The sequence below is a fragment of the Cyphomyrmex costatus genome, unplaced genomic scaffold, assembly GCF_001594065.2.
Source record: "Cyphomyrmex costatus isolate MS0001 unplaced genomic scaffold, Ccosl1.0 scaffold193, whole genome shotgun sequence".
NCBI classification, from domain to species: Eukaryota; Metazoa; Arthropoda; class Insecta; order Hymenoptera; family Formicidae; genus Cyphomyrmex; species Cyphomyrmex costatus.
This window is the reverse complement of record NW_017275965.1, coordinates 6,663,004-6,678,826: the sequence shown is the minus strand read 5'-3', so window position 1 is coordinate 6,678,826 and position 15,823 is coordinate 6,663,004. Positions and strand designations below refer to the sequence as shown.

Sequence of the window (15,823 nt, the reverse complement as noted above, 5' to 3'; positions counted from 1 at the left end):
AAATTTTCTCCTTTACGCCGTCATTTTCGGCAGGGGGCTCGCGCGATCGCGGCGAGAAAGCATCGTGTTCTCCGCGCGATCGACGAACGAGGCGGGCACGCTCGTTTCACGTACGATCGGCCGTCTCCAGTACCGTACGTATACCGATCACCCTTCGCCGTGCAATAGACTCGTCCGTCCAACGTTCTCCCACCCCGCGGATTCACAGCTCTTGCCATATATGGGCATAAAACGAAAGCGACGCGCCGATTGGTCCGTCGGCCGGCTAGCGGCTAGATTCTCCAAATGCCGTTTCAAATCGTACGATACCGGAGAGCGTGTCTCTCTCTCCCTGGAAGTGTGTATGCCAACTCGCTTGAAAATTAACCGTCGTCGTCCGTCGTAGCGTATACGCGAGACTCCTACGAGTTCGTACAACGACATTCGTCGGCGGGGCGCGCGGTCATGGGATTCCCTTTAAATATTCCCCGATCAGTACTTCAAATTACATCTCGAACACGTGGCTCCATTCGCGTCTCACGTTCAGAGAATTATAGAAAGAATATATGCGCGTGTCCCACCTTGACGATCTCGACTTGTTCGCAACGGCTTTTCGAAGAAATCGATGATTTCAAAAATATCACATCGAATGATACTCGGAATATTCCGCGGAATTAATCACCGTCGGACGTGACGCGTGTTTCGCAGCGTTATATCGCACGCTCTGCGTTATGCCGCATCCGCCAGGATGTCCCATGGCATCTCTCCCGCGTATAATTGCGTGAATTCCTACGTATTCTCTCTCTTTACAGAGAAATGGTACGATCCGAGTGCGTAAATCGATGTAAGCTCTATACATAAGTCTATTCAGAGAGGCGTGAGAAAGAATCTCAGACCTCTCGACTGAAATCCCCAAAAATGTTGGTACTTGAAAAACGGAGTAAATATACATATATACATTCGCGTTGAAAGGAGAGATAGAGAGAGAGAGAGAGAGAGAGAACGAAGATGCCAAGTGCAAAAAGTGCAAGCAACGCGAGCAGACCTGAGGTAGAGGTAAATTCAAGGACAGGAGTACCGAGTGCGTTGCACTCTTTCGCCACGTCATACGCTTCAGGCCCTACGGTCTCGTCTATCGATGTAACGCGGACTGTGCGGTTGATACGAATTACAGACAGACGTACGGACGGACACAACGGAGAGCGAGCCTAGAGAGAGAGAGAGAGACCCGCTTTCAAAATCGATATACGCTTCTTCTCGGAGCTGTCTCATGATTTTCTCACGAATGCACGACGGGCGTGCGAGGAAACGAACACTATTCGCCGATCAACCGCCGAATCGTTACGTGTTTCCCATGCGTTTAACACACGTCCGATGATTCACCCACGAGATGACCGCGTGCATTCGAGGAACGCTCGTCAGAAACGCCCGATTACGTTCGAGTCATTTAAACGATTTCGTGACGCCGGCGATCGACGTGAGACGATTAATATACATGCACGTGTATTATTATTATTTACTCGCGTCTACTCGCAGTGACGTACAGCACCGATGTATCCGCGTATCTCTCGGTGTGCGGATTAGTCAGTCCGGCTGTCTCTCTCTCTTTGAATAAAACAATTAACTCGGTTACCCTAACGTTCGCGCGTCCTAAAGACCCAATGACCCAAGATATCTCGACCTTGTCCACCATATATGGTCTCGCGCCAAGGTCTCGAAAGACTCCCAAGCCGTAAGGATCCCGCGACCGTTGAACATCGGCGTTCTCCTTAGCACGAACGTGACATGTTTTAATCGATGCAAGTTATCACCGTGATGGAAGCGACGACTCACGATCGGAACACGTCATTTGGATGAATAACAAACGAGATACACTAAATTCTATGCAGAATCGTAAGGTCGTAACGTGCTCTCGTAAGACTTGAAGGAACTTTTCAGCGCTTACAGACGGTTTCTTACTATAGCCGTGTGAGATTTACGAGAAATCGTAGATGTTTACTGCACAGTGAGAAAAAATGTCTTAATTTCAAAGAAATAATTCTTTGCTCGTATTAAAAAAAATTATTTCATTAAAAATTTAAAAATTATTTCTATGAAATTGTACAATCGTACGTTTTACAAATTTTACGAGAATTAGTTACAAGTCTTCTTAGAATTCTGCTTTAGAATTGACCCGTAAATTTGTCAAATCAAGAATACGACGAATAAACTCGAAAATACTTTGAAGCGTTTGATGGACCAATCGGAAGAAAGAATTTTACAAATTGACCAACGTCAAAAATACTTTCTAAAGCATTTGTAGCACTGTGTTGACTATACCCTTATTAATGTTACTTATCGCGGATCTTCCAACAGATTCAATTCGCGATGATTCGCGAGGACTCGTAACGAGCGAGGATTAATGTTGCCCGCAAGAAAATAGAGGCTTTTCGATCGTTAAACGTTATATCAAAAAAATAGGCGAACGGATATTGCATTGGCACCAGCACCAATAATATTTGTGAGGTGAGAACATTTGATTCTGTCATCGCAATGCCGCCAAAATGCGCGCGCATAACTCGATTTACCGAGAAAGAAAGGAATACAACGAACACTTTACTGTAAAATATAATATTTAAAACAACATCGATTATAGATTGTACGTACCGTGTGACCTCCATATGACTACCCTTTTTTATCTTGCAAATTAAAGGTGATAACCGTACGCAACAAATGTCAATGTAAATTTAAATGGTTTATTGATGATTAAATTGACTCTGTTGTAAGCACAACAATATACGTGATCATCTGTAAAAATTTATCTATTGTAATAGATTGGAGAGGCATGCATAACTTTTTTATAACAACGTGAATATTCTATATAATAAAGATATAGCGTTTCTTGTCAGAAATATATATAACAAATATTATTTTACGAATTATTAAGTTATCTCGATTTGAACTTTAACTCGTTTCATTTTGGATGGCTACTACTTTTATAAATAATTTTTGTAAGTAATCATTCTTAATACAGAGTTTATGATTTAAATCATTTATAATTTTATATCTATTATATTCATATATATATATATATTTATTATATTTGTATATCTATTATATTTCTTACATTTAGTTTACGAGATAAAATGAGATGATGACTTATGATGAAATATAGCGTAAGATTGTATTAACATGATTCTTAAAGGATATTCTATTCAATATAGTCTTGTAACAGTATATTCGATTGACGCCAACATTCGGTATGTGCAAAAGGATCTCAACTATTGCACTCTATTCAATGCTAATTGATCAGCTAACTTATGGTTACAGCTAACTAATGGAATTCAATTACTTGTATGTACTGGGTTAGTGCATATTAAAAAAATTGCTTTATATAAAAGTATTTAAATGCAGTGGGGTATATTAGATAGATGTAATCAACTTTTTTTGATAATAAAGTAATATATGTATATTCTATTAAATAACGTGTGACAATATTATCGGATATTTAATCGTTTAAATAATATATTTATATGTTTTTACATTTAACTTGGCTAATATTTCATCTAGATTTAGCAGATTTTAGCATACATTAATTTAGTGATTTAGTGTAATGCAAGGGAGATCGAATGCGCCTTTATTTTATGTAACAGAGAGAAATTTTTCCCACAGGTATACTAACTCATTCTATCGAGTATATTTCGATTGTTCTATATATTCCTATTCGTTCCGACGATACCAGACAATAAAAAGTGTCTGAAATCGAGTCATAAGTGTTTTTTTGTGTCTAAAAGATGACTTAAGACTTATATCACAATTTTAGACTTTGTGTTGTTTGGGTTGCTATTAAAGAGCGTCGATTCGATTCTTTTCCGTCCTCACAAAAAGGGCTCGGAGGTAACTGAAGAACGCTGACATTATCGACAATTGATATAAATTTTCAATTATTAATATAAACATTTATATTTAAATTATTATTTATATATATATATTCATTATTTTTTTTATTATATAAATACTCTATAAATAAATATGTCTATTTGTAATGTTATAACATCTTATTGTCATAAAATTACAATTTTTTATCTCTGCAGTTATCATCTCTGCCGTTAATCAAACCCAGATGATATTATAATCAATTTTAAATAAAAATCGAGTATTACTGAATTTTACACACATTATAGATAATACACATCTACGAAATAAATTATAAAATAAATATTATATTATCGATTTCTTATTCTTAATTACATAAATTTTAAGTTTCAGAGTGAACAGCTTTAACAGGGACGCGAACTCCCATAAGAATGCTGGTCTTTAATAGCACAACTCGAGAAACACTTTTTAAACATAGACGAATAAATTTGGATAATTAATGGAAAGCAAATAAATACGTACATATTTATATACGTCTGCTCATAAGAGAAAGAATCGAGCATAATTGTCTGATGGCAGACACGTATCCCTTCGGTGTTCGTCTTTGCAGCATGACACATTCGCATGGATTAGTCATCATCAGTCCCACATTGCCTCGTCTTGCGTCGCGTCGCCTAGTATCGCGTCATGCGAGTGGAACGTTATGCTGAAAGAGCCTTTTCAAGAATCCGTACTTATATCGCAAAACCTTATAATATCATTAATAACGTACCAAAAAATTTAAGAATTGTTTAAGAATCATAAATGTGACTCATTAATTAACGCTTCCTCTTGCTAAACTATTAACGAGCCGTATATCAATCTAATTTGGATAAGAATGTTATATAATTTCAACATCGCAATTCTTGAAATGATATCGAGCAATCTAATCTCATTAGCAGTGCAAGAAAGGGAGAAGGGGAGGGGAGAGAGAGAGAGAGAGAGAGAGAGAGAGAGAGAGAGAGAGAGAGAGAGAGAGAGAGAGACGCTACAGCATATTCTTATTCGTTGGAAAGCTGTCTTGGACATGCAATCACATTTGGTACGTTTTACTAATCTAGATTGTCATCTTAAATTTTATATAGCGATGTAGACCTTTTAACGTATCGATAGCGCCGTCGATAGCACACAAAATCGATGGACCGAACATTTTAGATAACGTTCTGAGGAATTCAACCTTGTTTACACGACTAATCTAAAATCGGTAGACACAATACTCTGACAAACATACGTGCTCTCGCGTAAGTTATTATAGTTATTCCTGTTCTTGACTCCTTTCAGAGAGTATGACCTTCCAGAGACTGCAACACGTCAACGTGCTCGCGCGAAACAGTCAAGGATTCGAAACGCGGTCATGGCTTCAAAACTCAATGAACTCTACGTGTGCGGTGTCCGTGTATGTGCGTATGCTTCTTTATGTCCAAAAACGGATGTATCCATCTCATTTGCCTGGTATTCCACATTATGAACCACTTTTTCTCCTTATTATTTGCTAAACTGATCATTTTGCAATTTGTGATTATGAATTCGTATAAATGTTTGGATCGCAATTAATGTCGAGCACACGCATTGCGTGCACAGGTCAATGCAATATTTGCGATGTGTATAACGAAAAGTAGATCGGATACTATGAGACTTGCGACGATGCGTAGAAAGGCGGATAGTTTTTTTGTTCTTTCCGGAACGCACTTAACACTCAGTCATAATCTGCACTTAATCGAAATATTAACGAGCAGAGTTGATCAAAAATATGTTTTAAACACGTTTGTTTTTTGTTTAATAATACTGTGTAAAGTATATTTGAAGTATTAAAAACATGTTTAAAAGGAAACATGATGTTTCATTCTTTAAAAAAAACATTAGTCTTTGTCAATTCTACCAACGAGTATATATGCTGTATCGCTTGAAACTAATCGTACTCGAAATATGTATTTATCGCTTCCGATTGAAAACGACTAGAAACGAGAAATTATACGAGGAATGTTATCTTCTTTCCTACAATTTGTTACGAGATTGTTTTACATTTAAAATAACTTTTTTCTTTAAATATTAAAACTATATGACAGATAATCGATACAAAAAGTATACATATATAGTATATACATTGCATAGTTATTAAAATGAAATAAAATAAAACGAAAGAACCGAATAAGAAAACAGATATGGAGTTTCGTGTACGTCTCGCAAGAAAAGATTCCTCGCCAGTGTTGTCGTCATCGAACAGGCGAACGAGTAGGAGAAGGATGATGATAACGAACAGGAGCGTAACGAGAGATTTTCAAATTTTAATTTCAGGTTTTTCAATAAATGATCTTTCTAGAAAAATGAAAAATTGATAGTAAATCTTAAATAGAGAGAGATATTATAGAAATTATGCGAGAAGGTTTGCGGGTTATCGCCGTGTCTTTCTTCATTTTTAATGCCATATATATTATAGAAATGTTAACGTTATGTATATACACTGCAATCGCACAAACAACTTTATTCTTAATCTTGTTTTTAATCTCAATCTATATTCGTAGCTCCTACTTGGGTAAAATCGCAGAATAAGGTTTAAAAATTCGCATGTTTTTTCCTGAATTATCTCTTAATTAATATTTCAAGTCTTTGTAGAGTGTGGTGTACAATTATTCAATTACCCCAAGTAGCATAGCAACGCCTGTTATGTATAAATACAGCGTTGAAAAAGTGCTTACACATTTTCTTAGAGCTTTTTTTAACGCTTTGTAGACGCCGTGCTACTTGGGACGTTGCGATTTAATAAAACGAATTAAAGAATTGCATACGTATTTGAGTCTAAACTGAAAGAACGAGAATAGGGTGTCTGTGATTTCGTATGACATCGCAGATATATCGCATTTAGGTATATCGATCGCAGTACCATAAGTACGTGTTGGACCAAAACTAGGAAACGTCGTATCTTGTACCTTGAGAGAAATATTTTAATATGTATAATCGTTTATTTTTTTGATACGTGACCAACAAAAACTTTCTTATTTCTTCATTTAAAAATTATGTTGTTCTATTTCAAATTTGGCCAAGTAGGTTGGATACAATTCAAATGCACGCAAAGAGAACAATTTTGCTAAAATATATATGTATTAATTTAAATGAATATAGATTTGAAATTAATTTTGTTGAGTCACCAAAATTATATAGGAAACCCAAGCATGATTATACTGTGAAAAATTTCAATATTCTCACAATTAGTTCAAGCACAATTATTCAAGTTATTTATTTTGTATATCTATCTAAAGTTGTATAGATATTTCAGCAAAACCATCCGTTCCTATATGACGATGACGAAGGCCATCAGACGGGGAATCGACCCAGAAGAAAACCTGCTCCTGTCGTGATACCTGTCTCCCCGTTATATGTATATACAGACATTCCAAGAGGAATGCAAAACGATGATGTAAGCCGATACATGAGTATCCTACCTGCAGTGTCAGTATCGCGCGATGATCGTTTTTTGATTAAGAATATAATCATGGTCGTCATTACAAAAATACGTATAGTACGCGCATTATGAATTTTCATAAATTTCCGATATAAGTTTCGAAGGATGTCTTGTCTGAGCTTTATGGTGTTTGGCGGTCGTGGAGAAATCGATGAGAAACGTCTGCAGTGAGCACCACGCCCAAAAGGGAGGTGCACCGAACGCGACAAACCCCATATAGGGATTCATATATTCACAATATTCTATATAGCGTTGTTACAATATACGTATCGAGGATGACACACAAAGTAGTCTTATTTTGACTTGTAATGTTTAAATGAATAAATGATTCGATCTAACACAATGCTCCATTAAAGCTGTCGAACTTTCAAAGAAAGCCTTTTCCGCAATACGGATATTCTGAGTTACGATTTTATAATAAAGTCTAAGTATAATCGCGTTGGTGTAATCTGTGTGCGTGTAAATCTGATCGAAATCGTATTTACCAGAAAATCATATTTCGAATCAATGGCGTTTTTTCAATACTGTAAGATATTTGTGCGAGTTCTGTTTTCATTAATCAATAGTATTTTAAAGTAATCGTGTATTTCACGTCTTGCACGATATTCGTTACCTAAATCTTCTCTTTTCACGTTAACGTGACAAGAAACAATAAGCGTAATGAGAAACTTATTTCGTTTCCCACATCGTCGAGGAGAAATTGGCCGTGCCAATAAAGTCAGTGACTTGGTGGCTTGGTTTAATTAACCCAAGGAGACGGCAAGATGTTTTCACGGCTTCAGAAATCAAGGCCACGTATAAGTATACACGCACGTTTTACAAGGTTGAGCGTGTAGCGCGTCGCGTGAACGAGGGCCTTCCTATCTTTGCTCCGACCTCTCTCTCTCTCTCTGTATGTTTTGAGAATAAATTGCAAACAAAAAGCCTCGAAAAGAGCCTTACAAGTCAATTGATTTTCAAATTAGATCAATTTTATACTCATTGTCAGTGAGAATCAGAAACATTTATTGTAAGGTCGAGTTCTTCTCGGATAACGAAGAAATTATAAAGATTATTTATTTGTACAATAATATTTCTTGATTCTAATGGTTAATTCGAAAGATATAGATTTAGATAATATAAAATAATGAAATTTTTACAGTGATCGTAACTGCCGATTTTATATTATTTTGCAAAGTTGGAAAGCTTTTAATTCATTCCATTGATGATATATGAAGTATAAATGACTGCAGATTCATATCAACTGTAAATATTTATATTTTTGCTCATGACGTTATTCATGGATTTGATTACCTGCAATCGTTTGTGATTAAAAGAATAAGAGAGTTTGAAGTTTCCATTTATAAGCATTGGTTTTTTTAATGACAGTAAGTATAGAGATTCTTGAAAAATGTAACGTCTCCGTTAACGTTATTATTGGTTTCGTGATAAAATATAAAACATAGTTTCTCTTTCTTTCTGTGATAGGATGTTACACCGATATCTTCCGGATGTTGGTATCCTTCGTGATAAAATTGAATAGAATTTTTATGCGATTCTTTTGCTTATATTATTGCGGTATTATCCTTATTTGTTAGCAGCTATGAATAATTATAATTAGTCTCGTCAAGAGAATCGCGCCCAACGCGATGCAATTGGAGCGATTCGTTTAGCTTAACGAAGGTTCATTCGTATATCCATATATCGTACGTGAGTAGCGTGAGTATATAATATACTTACCTACCTATATGTAATATTATGAAAATATAAGCTTGTGTGTGATTTATATACCTGGGGTTTTTGTTTGTCTGTTACAATAAAAGCAAAAATTTTACAGATACTTTGCAATTATAATATAATAGAAATAGGCTCAAATAATATTAAAGTTAAACAAAATAAAAATAGCGTTATGGGCCAAGTACGGTCTCAATGCTGAGTAATTAAAAATAAAATATATATATAAAGTTTATTATAGGAACGTTTTTAATCCATATCGGATCATTTTCAATGTTAAATAATAATTATTCCTAACGGTGTAAAATAATTATCATCGCTATGATTAAAAGTTAAAACTAAAATAATCGATATACCTAATTATTTTTAATTAAAAGTCAGTAGCAATAAATTAAAGTAAATAACAATATTAATTATAATACGCTGTATAATCTGAGTAGAACAACGGTTATCTTAAATATGGGTTTAACGGTTCGTCTAAATCATCCCATTTAAGGCAATCTTTGTTCAACTCAGATTATACAGCGTATTATAATTAGTATTTTTATTTATTTTAATTTATTATCTGACTTTTTAATTATATTGATTTAGTTTTAACTTTTAATCATAGTTTTTGGTATTTTAGAGTAAGAAATTCTCATTAATCGCAGTCGATTATTCTTTTCACATTTGAATATGATTAATCAATTCCTTATTCTTACAGTCTCATTCATTAATGCTGTAGAGATCACGCATTACGATTTCCTTACTGCTTAAGGCTGCAGCACAGGCTTTTGCATAACGTATAACGCATAGCACATATTAAGAGAATCAACCAATCAGAATTTTTCTTTTTTTTCCAGTTCACAGAAAAGAGAAGGTTTCATTGCTTGATTCTCTTATGCACTATGCGTAATGCGTTATGCAAAAGTATGTGCTGCGATTATTATATCTACACGCTTGATAAGTGTATCTAGCCGCTTTGTCGGCTTGAACTCGCCCTTTTTTTTTTGTTTTTACCGAAAATCGAAAATCTGATTAGCTCTCGCGCCAATTTCCATCGTGCGGCAAGCGTTATCGCATTTCTGTTTGCAGGAGTCATTAAACGACTGACTCGATTCAATTCTAAGTTTATGGTCTTTTTAGCTACATTTCTTGCAATTTAGCTCTTTCTTTTGTAGTTAAAAAGAACACATTGATTCGAAATCGAGTCGAATTAGTAAATCGAATATGCTATAAAGAATTCGAGATCTCGATTTTCTCGAGAAGTAAATAACGAATTACATTTAAATAAAAAATATTTTTTACGTCACTGCCTGTCATCTCGCTTAAAGCTGTAGAATACTCTAGATGAACTAAAGTAGCGTAAATGTTTTTCATCTTTGACCTAAAATAATCATGGGTGCGGTTGCCTGTCGAGTTGCATTTGATTGACCAATTAGAAGAAAGAATTTTATTAATTGACCAATCAAAAAATGCTCCGAAGCAGCAACTCGACCACACTTCATATTTAAAAGAATTCCTAATAATATTACGCGCTTATATTAAACTACAACCACCAGGTTAAAGATGGCCATCAAAATAGTTAATAAAAAATGTTGTTGGCATTTTGACTCAAATAAAAGGATTGTGCTATTTCGGTATATTTAGAACTTTTAAAACAGAGAATAGGAACAGAAATAACGAATAAAAATTTGAACCTATCAGAAACCGTGTATTCCATGCTACATCGTTTCTGATTGGTCGAAATTCTTATTCTCTGTTCCTTCACTGTTTCTTTGATTGCACGAAGCCTCTTACAGCTCTCTGGATAGTTGCTGCTTCCGTATACGCTGTTGATTTCGTTAATTCACTTATTGAATAATAAGTCTTATTCAAAGTAGAATACAAAGAGAGAAATTCGTATATAGGTCCAGTTAAACTGCTAATCTCTGGCTTCAAACTACCAATAGAATGTTTGGTCTATGACAGGTATTTATAGTCGATTCTTATTTCAAAATTGTCTTATGATGCTAATGCAACCCTATGATTGGCTCGATGATACCCCAAGCCGACTATGAATACTGGCCTTTATACCTTTACATGACAGCGTCACAAACATCGTGAGCTTGCTATTCGTCAGTTTTGATCACTTGACTTGTTTTTAGCGAATAGTAAGCTCACAATGCTGGACGCTCCTATGTAATGGCACCTTTACGCTATAATCTGAAATTCTGAATATACCTTAAATGGTACCTTATGAAGAAGTAACAACTCTCCACTCTTTCCTCGTTGTTCATATGGTCAACTGTCGATGACAGTTTTTGACAATTACGAAGTTTTAAGAGAAGGTTAGTTTTCAGATTATCGGCTATTTCTCTGATCTGAAACTTGAATGTTGAAGCGACTATAATTTATAATTTTTATATTTTGCTGTAGTAAACATTTTTTGGCACATTAAAATATAATTGATTGAAATATTGAAGCAAGAATTGCAACATGTATCATCAGGCAAAATATTTTTATTGAAATCTTCGTGGAGGTCGATCAACGATATCATGACGCGCACAAACAGGTTTGTCTTTTAAACGATTGCGAGGTAACGTAACGAATTGTGATACTTTACGTATACGCAGGGCTGGGTATACATATAAAATACTTTTATATAACACGGTTTTTGCAATAAAAGTGTATTTCATTTTTACATTTCAGCGATGCACATGAAAGTATTACATATTTTATATTTAAAATTAAAGGTTTCATGTTTTTTTTCGTAATTTAAATAATAATATTAATTGTCAGTACTTTTGATAAATACAAAATATAAAATACTTTAATATACTTCCATGAAATCTAAAGTGTAAAACATTTTCATGTGCTTCGTTGAAATATAAACTGCAAGATACAATTGCTACAATGTTTTACAAATACTATTTTCCAAATAAAAGTATTTCAAATACATGCTCAGCTTTGTATATACATACCATGTGTACAAATGTATATAAAAATATATATAAAAAGACAAATGTAAATAAAAGAAGTAGTTATAAAACATAATTTTAATCTATAACAGCATTGTTATTTCATAATTATTTTTTATTTGAATCGTTTAGGAAAAGATGTCGCAACATAGAAGAAGAATCCAGTGACTTTATGCCATTGAGCAAACGAATTAACAATCTTCATATCAATGGTTTATCTGGTCTACGAGAGAACACTGTGGAGAGTACAGTGGAGAATATGGAAACTGATTGGGAAAGTGGAAATTTCATGTCGTCTCCAAGCTGCTCAGAGATATCTCAGAATTCATCGCCCAGAGGCAGTTGTGGTTCCAGCCAAAGCAGTTTCACCAGTGATTACAGACCAGATTTGGATGCGACGGAAAATCCTTTTTATTATGAGAGTAATAAATTGCTGTTTTCCTTATACATGGAACGTATGCAGAGGAGACCAGATCTTTATTAACGGAATGTTTCACTTGTGAAGCATCTTGAGATTTAGTCAAACTCGCTGTTTTTCTCTTGTCCTTCTGCATGATATATTCGACGATGTTTGGTTTCCCAGTCATTTCTTGGATAATGATAAAGTGTACCACAGCAATAAAATTGGTATATAAAACTTTTATCAGAAGCAGCATCTATAGATATAAGATTCAATAATGTACAATCGTGTTGGAATATTAAGCATCTTTAATTAGTGCATAAAATTGTGTATAAATGAGAGTGTAAATGAATGATTAACATGAAACCATGGAAGTTGTAATATTTCTTTATTCGAATTACGCTGTTCTCATGCAAATCATCCTAGGCTAGTTACATTTTTATTCGTACATATTGATATTGGTATATGACGATATAATCTTGTTTACACTGAGCACTTGATGCATCTACGAACTAATAACATTCTGTTAAATTATCTTAATTTCTCATGATTACTTATGCCTGTTTCCAACAATGCAGATTAACTTTAATCTCGGTTTAACTTACTGTTAATCTTTTTCTAATTTTTAGAATTAGAAAAAGATGAAGAGCAACTTGAACTGAGATTAAAATTAATCTACATTGGTGGAAATGGACATTAATCATATAAATGCATATTGTACTAGCTCAGTACAATATTCTTTAATTTTATTACTTATATATTACCGAAATTAAAATAATTTAATAGAAAATTATTATAGTTAGTATGTGTGTATCAAGTGCTCAGTGTAAAGGACCAAGTCGATATTCATAATCGGTTCTTATTTTAAATCATCTTAAGTAACATATTAAAGATTCTAATACATCTTTCTGATTGGCTCATGACATCTTGAGACTGCATTTAAGACAGTCTTAAAATTCATAATGTTGGTTTCGGGATTTCGAGAACGTTTTGCAAAAATGCGCGCATACAATCAAGCGCTAACTTTATATAATAATTTCAAATAAGAATTTTTTCTGTATGGTTCTCTCAATACTTCTAGATTATTTCTTTTCATCACGTCGCTATACGCTGACAGCGCGGAAGATATCGTTCCAAAACGAAAGCTGCGTTCGCATGAAAAGCATGCTTACTAAAGTTGAAACGCTATTGGTAGCATGCACTTATGACGACACGCACGCAGCACTGGTAATCAATTTTGGAACACAGCCAGAGAAGAGTGACCGTGACGAAAAAAAAGGGATCGACATTTAACGGAGAGTGACGACGACCGAACGCTCTCAGATCGTGCGAGATAATTCGGCGCGATAATTTTTTTTGGCGAGTACGCATATCGTTTTGCGAGTGTGGTAAGGAGCATCAGCTTGCGGGGAACACTCGATCGGCAAGTACGCGCAAGCGCCACGACGCCACGTTCTAATTGCCTCATTATCACACTCATACACCCTACTCTGCAGTCTGCACGTAACCGCCGCCATAATTAATACTTTAACCGTCGAAATCCTCAACAGCGGCATCCTAGAAAGCGGGATTATCGCGTGTATCCCGTCGAACGAAAAAACCGAGATCCGAGGGGGACGGGAGATAGCGACGAGTGCGTGGAAAGCGCGCGTCGTCGTCGAGCCAATCGAAGCGTCGCGCGTGTAGAGAGACCCAGGCAGAGTAGAGACGGAGACTGTTGTGTGCGGTCTGTACGCGCCAGCGCGATTCCCTCCAACTTGCCCGGAGTTTCCGGACGAGTGGCGTTCGGCGGTTATCAGTCACTCGTAACACGTTCGGAGTGGTTTACGCGTGGCCACACCACCGTCCACCACCATCGCGTGGTGTCAGTCAGGCCGGCTATGTACCGTTAGTTCGAATCTATTTCCCGTTGGTCGGCTCGAGCGACATCCATGCTCGCGTACCTACCGACCGAGGAGGGCTGAGCCATATTCGATCGCGGGTTGGTTGTATAAACCCGGAAACGAAGCGTGTGCGCGTCTCCGTTCAGCGAGAGCGCCGAGAGGAGCTCGTTGTGCGTTAGAGAGAGAGAGAGAGAGAGTAGCAGAGTGTGCGAGTGCGAATTTATCGCGGAGTCACTCTCGAGCTCTCGTCCAACTTCCGTTAGAGACGTGCGCGCGTCCGTCCTGACGTCTCTACGCATATGTATGACGTGTGCATCGCAACGGGCACAGCGACTGCCGCGGCGATATACGACGTCGGTCGTCGTGTTCACGTTGAAATGAGAAAGTTGTTGCCGCTGCGCTGAGAGGATTGGGAACGCGACGACGCACGCGAACCAGCCAGACGGACAATTCCCGTACTAAGAGCGGAGGTACGGAGAGACCGAAGGCAGCGACAGTAACAGCGGTACATTGAGCCGAGTGCGCACGGAGAGTCGTCGTTGGTCGTCCGCTCGTTCCCGTCTACCTGCCTGTACTTACGAGCACTTTACGAGTAAGTAGAACAATGTCGCGAGCTCTTAGCTTGTTTCACACCTCGGAACGTTCGCGATCTTCCTCGTATACTTAACACGTCGAACGTTTTACGTGGGATTTTTTTGCGTATGCAAAATGACCATATGTGTCTGTCCTCTGCATCTCTCTCTCTCTCTGTCTCTCTCCTCTCCATATGTATATATATAAAAAATATATATATACACGTATGTATCGGCTTGAAGTATATATATATCTCTTTCTATCTGTGTGGCCGTCGATAGTTCTCTCCCGACGGTGCGCGGACGGTAGGTGCTGGTAGGTGCCATGTCACGCTCGACTCCAGACGACGAGATGCCACGAGAAACCGCGAAACAGTGGCCACAGAGAGCACCCACCCCAAGACACTAAAATCGTCGCGGGGCCCTCGTCGTGGCTCACGGCTTGGCTCGAGCTGGCTTTGGTGGGGTGGTTGGAGGTGCGGACAGTGGTTGAGAGGCTGGTGGGGTTGGAAATTGCGTGGTGGTGGGTGTTCGTCGAGGTCTCGGAGGCCCCTCCGTGGCATCTCGCTGCCTCTAACCCATCGAGGTGGGGGTGTAAACAACAGCCCTGCCCGTGTACCTCGCCGTCGTTTCGTCTCTCTGCCCTGCACTCTCCGTCAGCTGATGCGTCTTCTGCCGCGTGCTCTCGCTCGCGTCTCTTTCCTATTTCCGTCCTTGTACGGAACCCCCGGGTACGACTGCGAGGGAACGGGACGGTAGGGAGAGAGGACCACACGGAGATCACACTCTCGGCGCGTTAGAAGAAGGGATCTCTCGTTGTGTTCATAGAGCGGGAGAGAAGCGAAGAGAGGGAAATGAAGAAAAAAAAAAAGAAAAGTCCGCGTCACAATTCTCTCACGCGCTCTTACGTGGATCATTTTTTTCCAACATGGCGGGGGTAGGCAAGCCACGCTTTGCACATTTTACCGACGCCGTCTCGGCCG

General features: G+C 37.4%; 2 protein-coding genes across 3 annotated transcripts in view; both read left to right on the top strand.

The window, feature by feature from the left end:
- The first annotated feature begins 11,273 nt into the window (after positions 1 to 11,273).
- Positions 11,274 to 12,677, top strand: LOC108772869 (uncharacterized). 2 transcript variants are annotated; one of them, XM_018538513.1, is made up of 3 exons: positions 11,274 to 11,355; positions 11,444 to 11,579; positions 12,118 to 12,677. In XM_018538513.1, exons 2-3 carry the CDS (start codon positions 11,563 to 11,565, stop codon positions 12,467 to 12,469), a joined length of 369 nt encoding a protein of 122 aa, XP_018394015.1. In that variant the 5' UTR covers positions 11,274 to 11,355; positions 11,444 to 11,562; the 3' UTR covers positions 12,470 to 12,677. The 2 variants fall into 2 exon arrangements, with proteins under 2 accessions (XP_018394015.1, XP_018394013.1); XM_018538511.1 differs by lacking the exon at positions 11,274 to 11,355 and having other exon boundaries at positions 11,362 to 11,579.
- Positions 12,678 to 14,374: 1,697 nt separating this feature from the next.
- LOC108772668 (uncharacterized) overlaps positions 14,375 to 15,823 on the top strand; it is an 11,244-nt gene continuing 9,795 nt past the window's right edge. The window contains exon 1 of the mRNA XM_018538241.1: positions 14,375 to 14,860. The gene's annotated coding sequence lies outside the window, so the exon portion shown is untranslated. The remainder of the gene's footprint in view (positions 14,861 to 15,823) is intronic.